Genomic DNA, 19799 nt, shown 5'->3' with positions numbered 1-19799 from the left:
ATTATTATTATTATTATTATTATTATTATTGTTTCTTTAAGAAGGCATACATTTTATACTCAGGTTAAAATTGGTAAGTGACTTAAACCCTTTACTTGTTAAGCCATATTTTTTAGTAAAAAAAGAAATCTTAATCTACCCAGAATGCATTGGCACTCCAGCCATATAGTATTGTATTTCTATGAAACTGAGGGTCAAGTCCCCAGGCAAGCTCACAGACTTACAATAGAACTAGATAGGGTGCTGCTGCTCCGCCTTGCTGCCAATTTTTCCCAGTGGTCACCAGCGGTATTGCAGAAAAAAATTCCGCACTGGCCAAAAAAAAGTATTTTCCTCCTTAGGCCAGTGTTACAAAAGAGACATCTGTAAAACTGTTGACAGGACACCTTCATCTGCAAACATTGTCAGTCATGACTTTTTCTATTATGAATCTCTGCTGAAGTTTTTATTTTTGTAAAACTTACCTCAAGATGAAAAAAGCTATTTAAAAATCTATGATGTCACCACAATGTAAAGTCTGTGGGCTGAGCCGGAAACTTGAAGGCAGGGGAACAGTGTAACATTACTACACATATTAAGTGGACTGTATAAATTAGAGATGTGTGTGATTAGTCGACTATACAACATTCATACAACACATTCACTAGTCGGCACCAGAAACACTAGCCGGTTAAACTATTTATCAGTACTTTATTCACACACAATGCAAGTTCACTGTTGCATCTGAGATGTTATGCAGCCACCTGCCACTAGTCTGGGCTGCAGCACCGTCAGACAGCAGCTCCTTCCGCCCTACATACCTAAACCTGCATATGATTTGCCAATTGCAGACTGTGATAAATGGCCTTGGATGACTCTTAATAACACAATATTTTGTGTTATTTTGTGTTCAACATTATCAGTCAATGAATTTTGCTCAATTTTAACTTCTTTCTGAGTGTTTTCTTTGATTAGTCAGCTAGTCTAAAATACAATCTGTGTTTAGTCAACAGGGAAAGTAGTTGCCAGCAACATCCCTGGTATAAATGGGATGTAATAAATCTAGAAGCTAGAAAACTTTTTTGGTTTACGTGCCAGTTGAGCAACTGACATGTGACTGTTAGCGATGTCTTTCAAACTCCATGCAGCAACTTTGTAATGCAAGTTTACCAGTGAATATACTGCCTGTAACCTCCAAACATCAGGGATTATTTTGTCACTTGACAAAGTTCCCTTCAGAAACATAGAGGACATTATGTAACTGTTTTCATGGCAGAGTACTAAACAGGACAAGTAACCTGGAGATGTAACAAGTCCTCTCTTTTAGTTCATGCTGTTATTCTTGCTTCATATGAAATACAAACGCAACTTTCAGTCTTAATATAACAATTATTTCTTGCTGTTGTTGTGTCACTGCAGTCAGTCAGAACCCAGATAGACCAAGAAGCACTCCGATCAAGTGATTTCAAACATTTAATGTGCGTTGAGCATCAGTGATAGAGAGCAAACATTTTTTGCAGTTCAGATTTATTGGCACTTTAAGGGATAAATCCAGAATGACTGTGAGTCTGATGGTGCTCTGACCTGACAGTAGTCTCTGGTCTAATCCAGTGATCTCAAAGGCTTTGTTCGCACTGACAGCCCAAATCTGTTTTTTGGCATATCCAGATTGTATCCAGAATGATTTTAGAAAGTTTGGAAGGCAAAAAAGACACATTTACAAATCGTAACCAAGACACATTTGGAGGTGGTTTGATTCCAATCACATTTTTACAGGTGTATCTCATTCCAGATGCTTTAACTGCTTTAAGTGTCTTTTGAGTCACACGCTGCACAAAACACATTAACAGCGTTAAATTCAGAGTGAGAGCATCAGAACGACTGAGTATCACGATGTCTTCCAGTCTCCAGTTTGTCTGGTGCTCTGCACCCCACCTTGACAGTGTCATATTGTCTGCAGGACGATGTGATGGATCTGCATTTGTCATGCCTCTGTGTTGATTAGATGAGATTACGCTAACATACTTTGCTCATATTTCTGTGCACTTGTATTACATAAACATGCCTGTTTTTTGTGTGTGCAGGTAAATCTATCAGAACAACGTGTGTTATCATAATTATGCTGATGACACACAGTTCTATATTTCCCTGCCCCCTGATGATCTGAGCCTTATTGACACACCATCTGAATGTATCAAGGACATTAATAACTGGGTGTCCAGTAATTCTTTACAGTTAAACAATGAAAATACAGAAATCATGGTCCTCAGGGCGAAGGCTAACAGACAGGAAGTCTCCTTTAAATTGTCACCATGGGCTCTGGAAAGCAACACACAGGTCAGAAATCTTGGCGTCATCTTGGACACTGACCTCACTTTCCATAACCATAGAAACTATATATCATTTGAGAAATATTTTCAAAGTCAAAAGCTTTTTTATTCTACGACTGCGCTGCTCACAGCAATATCAAAAAGCACCTTGGTCGACTACTAGCTACTCAAGAAGGCAGCTGTGAGAGTTTTAACAAGAAAAAGGTCATTTGACCATCTAACACCTGTGCTGAGGTCATTACACTGACTCCCGGTGAATTTTAGAACTGACTTTAAAATTTTATTACTCGTTTTTTAAGACTCTACATGGTCTGGCACCTCAATATCTCTCAGACATACTTGTGAATGATGAGCCAGTTGGACCCCTCAGGTCATCTGGAACAGGCCGCCTGGTTATTCTCCAGGTCTCCACAAAAACTGGTGAATCTGCCTTTAGCTTTTATGCTCCAGGTTGTTGGGACATGCTACTGGATCATGTCAGGTGTTTAGTAGAGCTGTGCAATTAATTGCGATTGCAATAAAAACACAATATGGCCAAGTGCAGTATCCAAATCACAATTTTTTGGAAAAGAAAAATGTGTGATTAAACATCATTATAATGAGGCACTGTAGAGCTGCAGAGATGACCTGACCTTAAAATCTTGTTCTCCACACGACAGAAAATATATTTGTTTGTGTCAGACCTCAATAAATGTCACATCATCACTGATCATTTCCACTAATTGTATTGCATATCGCAATTTCAGTCAAATAATCCCAGTATGTCTTTTTTTTTTAATCAAATTGTGCAGCTCTGTTTTTTAGCTACATCTTTCAGTAGTCTGGTCGGCCAGTCTTAACTTTTATTTTTATCTTATTTTAGTTCCACTCGTTTCTTTTACCTCACATGCTTTTATTTTCTTATTAGTCATCTGTTGGTTTTCATTCATTTATTTTATCTTATTATAGATCAGTGGTTCCCAAAGTTTTTCTGGCATGCTGCCCATAAGAGGCTGAAAGATGTTTGTGCCCCCACCCTACAGTTAATTATCAATAATTAACAATGACAGATGAAGAAACTGATAAAAAAGATTCAAGTTGAATTTCAGTGAAATAAACGTTCATGATAGCATCAGCAAACTCTTGTTTGTTTATTTCCTCAACATAAATCATATTACTTTAATTTTGCTTCACTCTATATTTCTCCCCTGGTGATGCACGGCCCCCTGCAGTGGCTCTGCACCCCCCTCAGTTTGGGAACCACTGTTAGGGCTTATTTTTTCTTGGTTTTAATTTTCACGTCTTACTATTTTACTGCTGGTACTAATTTATTTTATTTTGCATTCTAATTGGTTTTAACGCCAGTATTTGTCATAGATCTGTTGTGTGGCGGCTCTTTTCGTGTGCTTGCTTGCTAAACACCATAGAGGAGCCCCATTTCTCGCTCTTTATCAGTCTTTTGCCTCTTTGTCTCCTTCCTCTCTTCAATCAGTGGTTTCACTTAAAATGGCACTGGTAGATGTTCTGAAGCATTCAGATCAGCCCCAACTGTCACCACAGCAAACAATCCAGATAGGTTGGTGGTACCTGGACATGCAAATCTGATCTGATCACTTGCATATAACAGTGTGAAGAGTCTGTCTTAAATTTCTGGTATGAGATACACATCTGATCTGCTACAGTCTGAACGATGCCTCAGCTCCCTGATAACACTAATACAACCTAAATGCAATCATCATTTCATATCAACTTTACATTATTTCTAATTTGGGGTAAAATTCCATGTTGAACTTGATTTGAGATAATTAGACCATGAACACTTGCTGCCTCTCTGGCTTCCATTAATTTTGAGTTGCCAAACTGTGCCGACAAGTGAGTGATGATTTTCAGGGAGCTCTGAGATCCCGCCTGGACCACAGACCACTAACAGGTCACACAACCATCTGGCTAAGAAAAAGAAGAAGAAAAAGAACCCAAAACTAATTCTACTTTACAAAGTATGTAAATACAATCTCTGAGTAGACACGTCTCCTAAACATGGAAGATTTTTTATTACAAACCCAATGACAATATAGATTGGTATGTAGCACTTAAAGATACTGTAAATCAAAGATAAAGATAAAAAAGTTGTTTTTCCAACACAAAAACCATCCTTTACATATGTGTATATAAGTGAGAAAATAAGTGGATATTTAAAATGGGGGAAGTAAGAAGATATGCATGAAATATAAAAATAAAATCCTCCAGTCGAATGTCAAGTGACGGTGGAAAGCACTTCACTGCTGACGTCAGACCGGTGTTGGCGTGTTCGGCAGGGAAGAAGAAGAAGAAGAAGTAGAAGTGTTCTGTGGACTCACACGTCTTGTAAACAGGACACTGAGGATACTGTGTGTGTCTGATGATCATTAGTGTATGAAAATAGATTACATGGAAAGTGTCATAAATACATAAGGTGGCTGAACGGGAACAGTCACATTTTATCTCTCCCGGTCGCTCGAATGTGCTGCTTCTTGAAGACCTGTCTGAAATCTGTCTGTCCAGCCCTGTCCATAAAAACGTACAAACTCTACCCTTGAATCTAAAGATATCACCGTGTTTTTTTTTTTTCTAAAATACACCTCTGGTTGCTAAACTATTTGGAGTGGAAGCTAACTGCTGGCTGTCTAAAAACTTTGGGAGGCTAGTAGAAAGTTACGTGTGCTATAGTCTGAACAGAAATGCTAAGACTGGAGGTGAGAGCAGTGGTGCGTTCGTGTCCTCTCGCTCAGGGTTCAGTTCGGGATCTCCTGCTCTGCTATTTCCTCTTTGACGGAGTCATCTTCCCCCGGCTGTTCCTCCTCTTCCTCCTGCAAACACATGACACATCACACCGTCACATTACAGAAGGCACTGCTAAACATGGTAGCGATGTCCAAAAAACAACCAAGCTGTTACAACTCTGTTCTTTGAATCCTGTCTGTATTACAGACTGCTGACCTGCCCACTATCCCCAGGAATTACATCCATATTGGACAATTCCACGCCAAAATTTACACCCAGACCCACCTGTCAGAGGCAATGTAAGAAGTAGTTTGTTCTTTATGTAGTAGTCTTGCATAGGCGGACCATTCTCTTTATCTTTCTGCTATCTTGGGGAAAGAATGCTCTGGCTTGTTTCTATTTTTTTAAACCAATCTTCTTGTGTGGTGCAAAGCCAAGGAGGCAGCGATAGTGTCCTTGCAAAATAGTGTTGGGAGGAGGTTGATCTGGTGGAATATTTATATTTATGTGTGGAGGTGAGCCCTGGTCTTCTTCCACTTTCTACAGCTACTTCTGCCTCCAGAGTTTGGTTTGGTTTGGGTTGGGTTGATTTGATTGGTTTGGTTTGGGTTGGGTTGGTTTGGTTTGGTTTGGTTTGGGCTGGTCTGGTTTGGTTTGGGTTGGGTTGGGTTGGTTTGGTTTGGTTTGGTTTGGTTTGATTTGATTGGTTTGGTTTGGGTTGGTTTGGTTTGGTTTGGTTTGGTTTGGTTTGATTGGGTTGGGTTTGTTTGGTTTGATTTGGTTTGGTTTGGTTTTGTTTGGAGTGCTGTAGGAGCAACATCATGTCACATATTAAAGATAAATCTTGCTTCCAAAAACTGAAAAAAAAGAACAAAAGACAGACGAGAGCGAGGAAAGGGCAACAGTATGTCACTCAATTCTTCTAAAAGAAAGGTGGGTTTCGTCAGTGAGTGGTAGAAATGAATCACTTTTGCCCACAGTGAATTAGGCCACTGTTACTACCCTAACTCGTGTTTAGTGTTTAGATTTTTTTTTTTTAGACACCCCTTTTTTTACCCGACATTTAATTAATGCAGAAAAACTCTTAGCAAACTATTCATAATAAATCATTTGTTGCTGCTGCTCCTGTTTCAGGTCACACAGATACAGATTCATCTTAGGCTCAGCAGTCTTGTCTCCCCCTCCCCCAAATAAACCTGTCCTCCTCCCAGCTGAAGAAGGTGAGCAGCGTCATGTTCAATCACATGTCAGTTGGTATAACTGCAGGGGGTCTGTGGCAATTTCTTTTTTTATTATTATGACAAAAAGAAAAATTATTCAATTATTTTGGTGATAAGAATTCAAACAATTTAATTATTTTTCCACACAATGATAATTATTTGAAACAACAAAAGCCTTTGAGTGTGAGTGACAGGCAATTTTAAAATTATACTTTTATAATACGTTGATGCAGAAATTTTACATTTACTTGACATCTAGTTGTGCTGATACACAACTGAAGGTCATTTTGGGTCAAACTTTTTTTCTGTCTAAGTCAACAAAATAGTAAAAACTGAAATTTTGTTATGATGATATTACAAATAGTATTATATTATAGGATATACACTGCCTGGCTAAAAAAAGTCTCACACTCTAATATTTAGTTTGACCGCCTTTAGTGTTGATTACAGCATGTATTCTCCATGGCATTGTTTTGATAAGCTTATGCAATGTCACAACATTTATTTCTGTCCAGAGTTGCATTAATGTTTCACCACGATCTTGAATTGATGATGGGAGAGTCAGACCGCTGCGTAAAGTTTTCTCCAGCACATCCCAAAGATTTTCAGTGGGGTTCAGATCTGGACACTGTGGTGGACAATCCATGAGTGAAAATGATGTCTCATGCTCCCTGAACCACTCTTTCACTATTTGAGCCCGATGAATCCTGACATTGTCATCTTGGAATATGACCGAATCATCAGGGAAGAAAAAATCCATTGATGTAAAAACCTGCTCATTCATTCAGGAAGTGAGCTGACCTCATTTTTTGGACACATAACGTTGCTGAACCTCAACCTGAGCAACTGAAGCAACCCCAGTGTACAGTAGGCACTAGGCATGATGGGAGCATCACTTCATTTGCCTCTCTTCTTACCCTGATGTTCCCATCACTCTGGAACAGGGTAAATCTGGACTCATCAGACCACATGACCTTTTTCCGTTGCTCCACAGTCCAATCTTTATGCTCCCTAGTGAGCTGAAACCTTTTTTGTCCAATTATCCTCACTGATAAGTGGTTTTCTTAAGGCTACGCAGCTGTTTAGTCCCAATCCCTTCAGTTCTCTTCACATTGTGTGTGGAAATGCTCTTACTTTAACTATTAAACATAGTTCTACCATTTTATGATTTGATTTCACCAAACGTTTAAGTGATCTCGATCATTCAAGATTTTTTTTCAACCACATTTCTTCCTTGAAGATGATGCTTCACTACTCTCCTTCCAAGTTTTAATAATGTGTTGGACAGTTCTTCATCAGTCTCCTCACTTATTTTCTTTGCTTGATGCAGGTCAATACTTTGACTCTTCTGAAACAGAGTAACATCTTTTCCACGACCACAGGATATGTCTTCTGACATGGTTGTTTCAGAAATGAGAAGCTCCTCACTGCATCAATTAGGGTTCAATAATTTGTTACCAGCTGAAACATATTAATCACTGCAGTAATTATTCAATGGAAGGATTTTAAATATTTGCTTAGTTAAATCCAGGTGGCGACTTTCTTTTTTGGCCAGGTAGTGTATTATCATATGTACAGCAATCACACAGGGTTGGTGTGGCTTGTGGTGGTGGGGCCCGAAGTGATATCTTTTCATGGGGCACAAAATCCCTGGCGGCGCCCTTGGCTGTAGCCGAACGCTTTTAATTCAGACAGAAAGCCCAACAAACATGTTTCAGCTCTGCAGGAAAACTGATGACAGAGATCCTCTACAGGAAAAACCACAAGGTTTCAGATGCTAGTAGCTCACGAGCGCGACTTCAGAGTGTAGGGTGGAGCTCATGAAAGCATGAAGCTATGCTGCAGGCTTTAAAAATGCTGGACCACAGTATTAAGATTCAGCTTCTGATCATCAAATGTATCTGTGGGTTTTAAAGCTTACACAAAGACAGGGACACAGAGAGAGCAGGAGTCATGGTGGGCCGACCAGGGAGCCAGCTGATTTTCTAAAGAAGACAAAGTGAAAGTGACAGTGGTGAGAGCTGCAGTGGTGATTAAACGACTCTGACAGATACAATTATCCCCCCTCCAGAGGTTAATGAACACATCTACACACCAGAATGTGTGATCACCAGGTTAAGGATCTGCAGCCCACAACACGCCATGAATCCACATTCCTCCGGCCGGCTGAGAGCAGACATTAGCAGGCTTCTAATTCTCTGTCAATCAAGCGTGCTGTGGAATAACATCAATGGACGCTTATTATGTCTTAAATATTGTAAACTTTTCTTTTTGGACTTCTATTCATCCTGCCACAATCTGGTCCATGTCTACATAAAAATCTTCCAAAAAACAAAACCATACTGATTGTTGCCCCGTAAAGTCACGTCCCCAGGGAAGCTGTTTTTAATACTGCAGTGTTTTCTGACTGTGTGCTCGCTAATTAAAGAACAAGTCTTTGAAAAGACAAGCTTCAAAATACATTTTTTAACAACAGATTGTGATGGGGAATTTCACTGGCAGACTCTTAATATTCCACTCTTAGGTGAGAAAAGCACAATACAAAGACGTCCTCATCTTTAAAAACTACAGTTTCCCAGACATTAAGTCTAAAGAGTCTTTAGGTTATAAATATATCTGGGAAATGACCTTCTTTGCAAATTTATTTCATTTGAGGCTGTTAAGCAAGTTTAACAAGACAAGGAGTCTACAGTGAGGCTGTACTTATGCTGTATTTCCACTTCTCAGGATGGGTCAGCTTGACTTGAGATGTTCTTTTTTGGTTGTCCATTGTCAAAGTTTGGACAATTGGACAGATATATCGCGTATCGATGATGGGCTAAATGTCCCACTGGCTGTTTTTTTTTGGGATGATTTTTGGGGTGATATTTGTCATTTTATTTTGGGAATGTAATGGTTTGCAGAGTAACAGCAGCTCTAATCCAGCAGCAGAGGGCACAGCCACTCAGCCAGAGCAGAGTGCACTGAGCTGAGTGAGGCATGAGAGGTAAACAGCCTGCAGAACTCAACTCTTTGCATTCTTTTCACATGGTGAATTAAGGATTTATTTCAACCAAATCAGAGTAGGTGAGAGTTGGGTGAGAGTGGACAGACTAATAAAGATAGTTATATATATATGTCACCAATCACGGGTTGATGGGCTGACGCTGGCTGGGTGGGAAACATATCGCCTAGGGGTGCAACGGATCAAAAAACTCGAATTATTTTAAAAATGCACTTGTCTTTGATCTTTGTCTGTCTGTAATTATCACCATAGTTATGTAATGTAATAATAATGATGATAATAGTAATGATAATGGTAATAATATTAAAAACTTCAAACTTATGCAGTGCTGTACTATGTATATACTATGCATATATTAGATCATTATACACTGTACAGTATAATACACAACTACGCTCTGTAGTCTGGCTCAATGTCCCGCCTACAGCACATCTGATTGGTTAGAAGTCATGATCAATCAGCAGACACACTGTGTCACAGACGGGGTGAGACAGAGCTGCAGTGGTGAGCAGAGAGGAGCTGTGTAGAAGTTAAGACAGCTGATATCACCAAAGTTTCTATAAACATCACAGTTTTATGATCTGTTTCTTTGGTGATAGCATAGTGACATCAGTGAAAAAAGTTATGGTCTGGATTTCACTCAAGGTGATGTGACAGCTTTTAAATCAGAGATGAGCTGCACACAGCAGCATCTGTCCTGTCTGTTCACTGCAACTCTGCATTGAGATTTCAGGTATTATTACTTATACAAAAGTAACAGTGCCGAACCGTAGAGGGTGATCCGTACAGAACATGGGTCAACTGCGATCCATTGCACCCCTAATATCGCCCAACCCTAGTGGATAGTATCTGGTACTTTTTTGGCATCACCTTGGTTGAGTTGTCATGTGAGCTGAGCTGATGCTCAGTGATGAAGTGAAAACATCAGACCACTAATTATGTCAACAGCAAAATGTGACTCCCAATTTTTTCTTCACTTGACCCAGATTTTTAAAAATTGAAGCCAACCAGGTCACTCTGTGGTTAAGTGACCCTTTTTAAGTCCCGTCCCTTTTTGCTTTGTGCTTCAGTAACAGTTGAGCAAGTTTAGTATGTGGCTGAACCTCGGTCAACTTTCTCTTTTCCTGTTTCCTGTAGTTAGATATGCTATGTGCTCGGCTCGTCTACATTTGTATGATATTTAAAAGATGTTGCTAGGGGACCTATCCAAATATACAGTCACATGTTAAGTTAGCTAATGTAAGCAAAACGCTAGATAACTAGCTAGTTAATGATTTATGTAGACTTGCTAGCTAGTTACCCAGTGTTTTGCTAACATTAGCTATCAAATATAACTAGCTAGTTAATGACTGATGTAGAAAAGAGAAACTTGAACAAGGTGCCAACAGGTACCAAACTTGCTTAACTGTTACTGGAGAACAGAGAAAAAAGGGGTGGGACTTAGGACAGGTCATTCAGCAAATTGCAGACGTTCCTCTGTGTGGTTGGTGGTGAAAGGATGTCAACAGTTTCACTCTGCATCACTATGACAACCAGCTCAGGATTTCACCTAGACTGAGAGGGTACCAGCAGAAAAGTACCTGGTAACAAAAGCGAATTGAGTCGAGTCATACCATGCAGTGGAAACACAGTATTGGGTACTTTGAGCTAAGAGTGAACATCAGTATGCTAACATGCTAACAATGACAAGGCTAACATTGTGATGTTTGGCAGTTTCTCATGTTCTTCATCTTAGTTTTAGCATTTTAGTATGCTGACATGCACTTTTACAGATATTTGGTCAAAAAAAGTATTTGACAAATGTTGACCTCATGATGCCACAAGATGCAAAGTCATTGTCCAGTCATCCGATAGTTGTCAAGACTGCTTCATCTGAACATGCTACTCATGTGACTAAAAACATATGAACTACACTTACATTTATGAATTTCCTCAGTGTGGGACTAACAAAGTTGATCTTATCTTAGGGTTGTCTTATTAACACTTTCTAGTAAGTCTACATTGATGATGTCTTATCAATACTTCTATAACTCCACAGCAAAATTTGGATCCAAAGTGTGAAACGTTTGTGTGCAAAAGTCTGCACAGACACAATGTATACCAAGACTGACTGTAAATTATATATTTCCTCGGGTTCAAGTTCATTTCCTGTTCATGACACTGGTCAACAACAGTCTCTGAGCTGTAGCACTAATGACCATATTTTGCTTTGTATTTTTCTCAACTGAAGACAAAGAAAGTTCATCCAGTTTTGTTGGCACAGTGACAGGATGGTGAGTTTCACTAATTGGCAGTGTGTTGGAGGTATGGTCACCTTCAAAGTCTTTGTTTCATATGACCGAAGACTCAGATCAGGCTCGCAAACTATGCAAATATGGATCAAAATCTTGTTACTGCATTGCCTACTTCTCACCTCAAATGATCAGAAACACATTTAGTGACTGTTTAGCTGTACTTTGAGAAGATTTGTGACCAGGCTGTCATTTTTTCCTGCTAGAAACCATACCAAGCACCGCCCCAACTTGCACGTTTGGTTCCGTGCTAGATCACATATTTCGTTGCTCTGATAGTTGTAGATCTTCACACCTCTTGGAAAGTGAAAATGAACTGAGAGGTTCAGGACTCACAGTTTCAAAAAGATCAACTCTGAAAGTCCTTTACAAGAGGCAACAGAATTTTTTTACTAAATATATTGAAGGGCGTGATGGTGCTATTTAATCATAGAGATCTCTGATGTCTGTAATTGAGCATGACTCAGACATTGGCATGGCTGATATTACCCACTGATTTTAGCTAATCAAAGATATACTGATCATCATTATGACAAGTCATAACCACACTATGATCTCTCCATTCTGTTTACAGAAAGCAACATGAAGTTTGAGTAATTATGAGAAATATTTAAACTTTACTGCAGGAGGCTGTGGCCCCCACAGACCCCCTTTTCCTCTACTAATGAGCTGTGATGAACAAACTGTGGATGACTTTCTTTACAAATTCTCTGATAGTCTTTACTGGTGAGATGAAGATTTCTGGCAATATCTAATCAGGGCATCCGCACACTTTTTAAAGGCCTTTCCTCCTTTTAGTTGATATGTGTCACATATAAACCACTGGGAACTAAAAACAAGGATGGGCGATACGAAACTCAGCATTGTCTATCAAATATGAGTTTACTTCCTGTTTATTACCTTTAGGGAAAATAGCAAGAATAGGTGGTGGACTGAGGCAGGGCAAACATATAGTAGGCTACAACAAAATTAGAGAAAAAAACCTGGTTGCGATTGAAGATCAACTATTTTGGGGGAAAAAAGAGCCGTCTGAACTCACACTGCTCACAAAACTCAGACAAAGCGGTCAAATTACGCAGCACTGATAAAACATAGATCAAGATTATGTTACTACATTGTCTATTTCTCACCTACAGTGTTTTCAGAAACACATTTTAGTGACTCTAGCTGTAATACAAGAAATATTGTGACCAGCCTGCTGCCATTTTGGCTCTGATTTCCAATGAAGGTTCCTGAAACTCAGATCAAACTAGACAGTGCTGATCAAATATGAATTAAGATTATGTTACTACATTTCCCATTTCTCACCTAAAATGTTTTTAGAAACATATTTTGGTGTACTGTTTAACTGTAACATGAGAAAGTTACTTCATTCTCTGCTCAGGATGCCAGAACTCCACTCATCTTTACACTGCAAATATTTGTCTGCTGACATCTAGTGAGACTGAATGTTGTAAATTGCACCTTTTAAGACCTCTCATAATCAAAAATAAAACATTGATGTGAAATCATAAAATCAAGTTTACGCCAAATTCAAATGCTAATTCTAATTTTAGTTCAAATACATGCTGGCTCTGCCAACATGAGTGTAAAACTGTGCTATTATGATCATCTTTGTTCTACATTTTTGTTTTATGAAAATGTTGTGTCCCAAAGTTCCATCAACTCTGTCAGATTTTTACAAAAACATGATTTTATGAGGCGTATGCCGTAAGACGTCAACTTTGGCAGATTTTCCATCCAACGAAGCTGACATCTACATTTAATAAGAGACTTATTCAGCCCATTACAAGGTTTAATAGCCAAGAGTCTGATCTTTGAAAATATATTTTGCAGCATAACTGAAGAGTAAAACTCAAAATCGACTCAAAAATGAGTGCAGGTTACATGCTTTGATAATGCAGATTGAAACTTAAAATGTCAGGTAAGCTGGGATGAAGACGATCCAGTATTTCCTGGATCTGGCTGTAAATAAATCAGAGTGGAGGATGTGTGCAGCTATTTGCAGCAGTTGTTAAGGCATGTGTAGAAACAGTAAATTAAGGTTAGGGTTAATGCAAAGCTGGGCCCGTATATCATCTCTTTACTAACAGGAACCTTGTCGGTGCGTCTGCAGCCGTCTTGATATGTAGTCTCCCCCAGAGAAAAATGTGCTACTTTTTCCTGAACTCTGGATACTTTCTGGTGCCGGTCCATAGGGCTGATATAAATCTAGCGGTGGGGTGACACCTCATGAACCCCGCCATCGTATACATTCGTGCCATCCACCAAATCTCCCTGACAAGCCTGCCAATTTTCCAATTACCTGTGGCGCCATCCGTTATCAGAGGGCCAGTCAGCTCTTAAATGGGAAACAAGAGGGGAGGAGGGGCCAGTGCATGCTAACTATCTCATAAAGCCAGAGATGTGCCTCCTCCTCCTCTGATTTAGTGTGTGTCCCTGGGGAGAGGGGTGACACCAGTCCTCTTGGCCTCTCAGGGCCTTTGCAGGATTTCTCATGTGCTCTTTATCCTCCACCACTCCAACCCCTCCGCCACCTATCACTCCTGTCTGTGCCTGAGGGAGAGCAGGCGGGTGTCGGCGCTCTGCGGCTTCGCTGTTGCTGGTATTATCCTGCTGTCTGCCTGCCCGCAAAGCCTCCTCCTACTCCTCCAGTCTGGGCGGGAGGGCAGCGGCGGGGCCCAATCTTCATCTGTTTTCATGTTTCTTTGAATCTCAGTGAAACGCCACGCTGGAAGTGATACTACAGCTGAAAATTGCCTTCCGTTAGGGGCCCACTCCTCATTTATCTGCCCTTATAGTCAGGGCTTATGGAGTGAGTCTACAGAAATTGCCTGCGCGGCGTGCAATTTAAAGTGTCAGAGAGATGGAGAAGACGAGCTGTTAATCATATTTGAAATGCACAAATCACCTGGGGAGGATCTGACGAGTTGTTTGGGGAGGGCTGTGAATCCACATACTGTATGAGACAGTGCAGAGGACTCAGTCATTATGGTTCTGTAAACTGGCTCCTTCATGTGTCACACTGGAGCATTATTGAGCTGTACTCAAACATCTGTGCTGCAATTAAAACAAGATCCAAACCTTTTGGAGAATGTGATCATTATTCAAAGCTGCATTCATCGACGTCTGGGCCACTTACAGGCACCAGAACGACCTGTGAACACATGTTGATAAAGTTGTGACTCTTGGCCCTTTTCCATACACAGAGCTGTCCTGGCCTAACTTGGTTTGACTCGACCCGTCATTTCCATTACAGCAGGGCTACGAGCTTGAAGATGTGTCTTTTCTCTGAGGATAAGCTCGAGCAGCTGTAAAGGGGTGGATAAACTGTTCATATACATCTCTGGGATAAACACACCAAGTCCTGTATTGTTTTGTTATTTAAACACTTTTATCATGAAGCAGCACAAATAGAAAATGTTTTAATTCGGGGTTTTGTCAGCAGTAACTTAACACAATTCTGACACAGCTGAAAGTGAATATGACATGGTAAAATAATGCAGATACCTGAAAGTACAAACAGCGACACAGGAGAGAAACTACATTTCAAAGCAAAGATTCAGTTAGAAGCTGCAAATGTACTGAGAGCTGAACATAAAGAGAATTTTAAAAACATTGATCCACCTCGGACATGGCTTAGCACAATAAAAGTGGTAATGGAAATGTAAATCAGCACAGTATGGTTTGGCGTGGCCAAAGGCACCAGTGGAAAAGCCCCACCTGTCTGTCTGCTGTTCTGTGCTGCTAGTTTATAGTGGGTTTGTTAGACCTGATCTGCTATAAACAGGCTTGGAAGGGTTACTTTAATATTGTATTCTGATACAGTTACTAATTATCTGTTAAAAAAAAATTAGTAATCTAATTCAAGTATCAAAATATTAAAGTAATGTAACTTGAAAACTTTCTGTAAAATTCTTGAAACTGTGCTGAAATTGTTTAGCCTAATAGTGGTTTTAGGGCTACAACTAATGATTATTTTCACCATCAATTAATCAAGCGATTATTTTCTCAATTAATCGATTAATTGTTTGGTCCATGAAAATGGTGAAAAATGTTGATCAAAACTCAAGATGACGTCCTCAGATGTCTTGTTCTGTCTGCAACTCAAAAATATCCAGTTTGGTGACGAGGACATGGAAACAGCAAAATCCACCTAAACTAAAACTATGCTTAAGAACAACAGAACAAATTTTAGATGCAGGAAAATTAACATACAGTCAGGGATGACATACAAAAAAATGAATAACTTGACAAACACATGAGACAAATAAGCCCTGTATCTGGCACCTTTTTAAGTCAAAACTAAAAACTTTCCTCTTTAATTCTGTTCACTTTATCTATAAAAGGCTAAAAACATATCTTCTTAGTTTAGCTTTGAAATTGCCTTCTTTTTTCTGTTTTTTAAAAATAATATTTAATTTACTTTAATTGTGGATCTAAATGTGGGTGTTCTTCTGTGTTCTTTTATATTTTGACTGTAATTTGATTAAACTGCACCAGTTAAAAGAACTAAATTTCCGTGCCTTGGAAACAAAGCTGAGTTAATTTTACAAGCTGAAAAAGCAAAACATTTATCTAAAAAGATGCTAAATGTTGTGCAGTGTTGAGGGGAACTAGCTGGGTTTGTTGATGAGCGACACCTTTTATATTACATGTAATCATCTGATTCATTATTACCATAAAAATATTGATTTGCAAAGCTTTAAACACTGGCCCTGGTCTGTATTGGTTTCCAACATTTAAAAATAGTGAGAGCATCACACTATTGTTTTTTTTCTTTTTGCATTTAGAGCTATAAAATAATACATGGCTGTACCAAAGTCAAAATGTTCACATTCAAAGCTTCTATTGAGGTTTTCCATTGAAGCTTTGAATGTCTGTTGTTAAAAATCCTCAAACAAAATCCTGAATTTGAATAAAGCGATTATCAGTTTAAATGAGTTTGTCTTTTTTGAATAAATCAACTTTCTTTGATGAACATAACTCTGTTTTGTCATCATAAATGTCATGTATGGTGCCTTTAGATTGCTGCTTCTCTGTTTGCTCTCAAGCAGGAGAGCAAACAGGTTTTTTTTTACTTCAGTGAAAATGTTGTTTCTGAAAGGCTACACACCAACAAACATGAACTGAAGCAGAATATTCGGTTATATAAAAACATGTAGAGAATTTTTGAAATGATTACATCTATCTGTTTAATAAATTTGGACTTTAGGGCTTTATAATGCTCTGCTGTTATTGGAAATGTTTGGCTCACCTGAGGGAAGCCTCCACTGGAATCTAAATCTAATAGTAGAATATTGGTAATATCAGTGTAGTCTGGTCTTTATCTGCAACTGTGCAGAAATACCAGGTTTCAACTGACTGAACAGACATGCATAAAAACTAAAACAAACAAAAACAAGCTGTGCAGCATTAAAATATTGATTTAAAATGTCAACATCATAAATAAAGCTTCCTTCAAACTAATCGTTACAGCCCTACAATGATGTAACTGTCACATCACTTTATGACATCACTTTCCCATTTTTCCTTAAAACATCAGTATGAACCCCATGATGCTGCTTGACACCAAATTTGAAACACTGTTCCAGGCTTTTCTATATTCTGTATGACTTTATGTTTGTGCACAAAGTGAGCAAATTACATTTCTCACTTTTCTACCTTGAATGGTCCTGCTTTTTTTCCTCGCCTTCCCAACTGTTTCTGGTGGCTCATCAAAGTTGAACAGGTCAAAAAAGTTAAGTTATACTTCCAGATATCTAATAAATATAAAGGAAGAAATCTCTGTCTCTCTGTCTGTCCTTTGTGTATCGCCAGAACTGCTCATCCAATCTACTTAACACTTGGTGAGTGTTTTGCTGGGGACCCAGTGCAGAGCGTGAAGTAGTTTGGATGATCTACATCCAATGAGATATTGACAATTATTCAATTCTGTTTCACAGTGACAACAAAATATCACCTTCCTGTTTCACTTTTGTTTTCACCCAGCATGATACATGAATTATCAACATATACAGAATTATCAACGTCTCTGTGTGTAGTAATGTCATCGTCCTCATGTTAAAAGTAATTCCCGCATTACTGTTGTTACAGTAACATTACATCATGTGACATCTAATGTTTTTAATCAGCCATTCATACTTTCAGTTGACTTTAACAGCCATATATGGGTGAGAAAATGACTTAAACTAACATTACTGACTGTTGTTACAGTCTGTAAACCTTTTCAGTCATTTACCTTGACACACTCACACTGATGCAAAAATGTATTTTCCAGTGATGATCTTAACTGCATTATTTCAGTGACAGTAAGTAAAATGATGATTCTTCAGGGTTGCTGTCATATACAGTGAGTAAAATCATCTGTGTCACAGCAAGCCTTGGGAATTTGAAGTCCAGTATTTCTCTGATCAGGCCTAAAAAATAGGGTCTATTATGATGATGATGATGATTATTATTATTATTATTATTATTATTATTATTATTATCACTCTCATAACACAGCAGTGATGTGGAAATTAGATGACAATCAGATGAGTGAATAAAACAATGAAATATTAATGAGAAGTTTTTGATATTTTATTTGGGTAAATTATCTTTAGAATAATCAATAAATTAGACAGTGGATTAACCCACTTTCTCAACAATGGTGATGTTTATACCTAATGAGGCATCAGTAAACTGAGTTTTTAGCGTTGTGTTGAGTACAAAGTAATCTGGAGAGTGGATCTCGAGAAAACTGCAAGCAGCAACACCAGAGGCCAAGAAATGAACCCAGTCTGAATGAGCACTGCATGAATTACTGAAATGTAGCATCCATAATCATAAATAGTGAAAGCCTTGTAAATTTGGATATAAAATGCTACATGTAGGCTTATAATGATAATTTTTACTGCAGCAACAATAATGCTTCAGGAAGGAAGAGGAAGATAAAAAAAATCCTACACTGTAAGAAAAAACATCTGTAGAAATACTGATCATGTTTTCTGTTAGGTTTACAGATATTTCCTTTAATTCTAAAACAGAAAATTCTGTAGATTCACCATCTCTATCATTCATGGACACATCTGTTAATCCAAGTTCATGTAACTTTATTCTATTCAAACTTTGTTTCAGATTCACATGAGGGTCCATTGTTTAGTTACATTCACAGTAACTCACCACACTTAATGTTAGCTAAGTTAATTTGGTAGAAATGGGATCTGACCACAAAAGTGTTCATTAGCCAGTTAGCTAACTAGCAAGCCCAATTTGTTGCACCTGCAGAATGCTAACAGTCAGCATTTTCAGCTTTTGCCTAATGCTAAAACACTAGCACTAATAGCTTAGCTCTGCCTGGTGTCCACTAAAAAGTCTGAAATGTGCGTAAAGAGTCCCCAAATGAGTCCACAGAAAATTAAAGACCCCGATGACTGGAAAAGCAGCAGTCTGATACTTTAATTAATTCAGTAGTACCACCTTAGCTAACTAGCTCGACCAACTTTTGCACCCACAGCATGCTAGCATTTGTACCAAATGGCGAACTGCCTGGAGCTAAAGGCGAGGCCAGCATTCGTCTAAATTTACATTACAGCCACCGGTCTAAAATATATTTAACGATAAAATGGAAATTATTTTAAGCTAACACAATGCCGAACTTGGGTTAGTACCAAAATCCGCAAAATATCCATGGCCTGTGACAAAAGTTGAACAAGTTGTTACAACTAAAACAACGTGAATTTCAGAATACAGACGGACAAAGACACCAGTGAAAAGTCAATACAGAAAATACCTTTTTCCTAACACGGTACATCGGGCTGTGTTTTTACAGACTTGTGTTTTTACAGTGTATGGACTGTGCATGTAGGAAGGAAAATCCTCAATAATATGTTGAATTTAGAGCTGTGCTTTTATGAATACTACAGTGAATATATTAACGACCAAACAGTGGTGGATGATACATCCAACATCTTACAACATTTAGGAATAATTATGCCTCTAAGGAAAATATTATCAGTGTTTTGAAGACACGTGTGTCCTTTTTGCTGTATTAGAATTTGCGGCACGTTTCAAAGCGCAGCTGCAGCCACTGATCCAGAGCAGGAGGACGGAGGAGAAGCAGCGATGTTCTCTCACTGGTGACTACAGAGGTGGAGGTACGGAGCTGTGTCTTGCATCAGCGGGCCCTGCTCGAGACGTTTGCTTTGTGGAGAGCAAGAGAGAGGCAAGACGCTCCCCCTCCGACGAGCCTGCA

General features: G+C 38.8%; 1 protein-coding gene across 1 annotated transcript in view; it reads right to left on the bottom strand.

The window, feature by feature from the left end:
* Positions 1–4317: 4317 nt before the first annotated feature.
* The window catches only part of phf14 (PHD finger protein 14), a 126220-nt gene continuing 110738 nt past the window's right edge, over positions 4318–19799 (bottom strand). The window contains exon 18 of the mRNA XM_084738502.1: positions 4318–5134. Coding sequence (XP_084594628.1) covers positions 5060–5134 — 75 coding nt within the window. The 3' untranslated portion in view covers positions 4318–5059. The remainder of the gene's footprint in view (positions 5135–19799) is intronic.

This window comes from Lutjanus erythropterus, chromosome 16, assembly GCF_056507025.1.
Source record: "Lutjanus erythropterus isolate fLutEry1 chromosome 16, fLutEry1.hap2, whole genome shotgun sequence".
Taxonomy (NCBI): domain Eukaryota; kingdom Metazoa; phylum Chordata; class Actinopteri; order Lutjaniformes; family Lutjanidae; genus Lutjanus; species Lutjanus erythropterus.
Note: the sequence above shows the minus strand (reverse complement) of the source record. Positions and strands in the feature narration are given on the sequence as shown.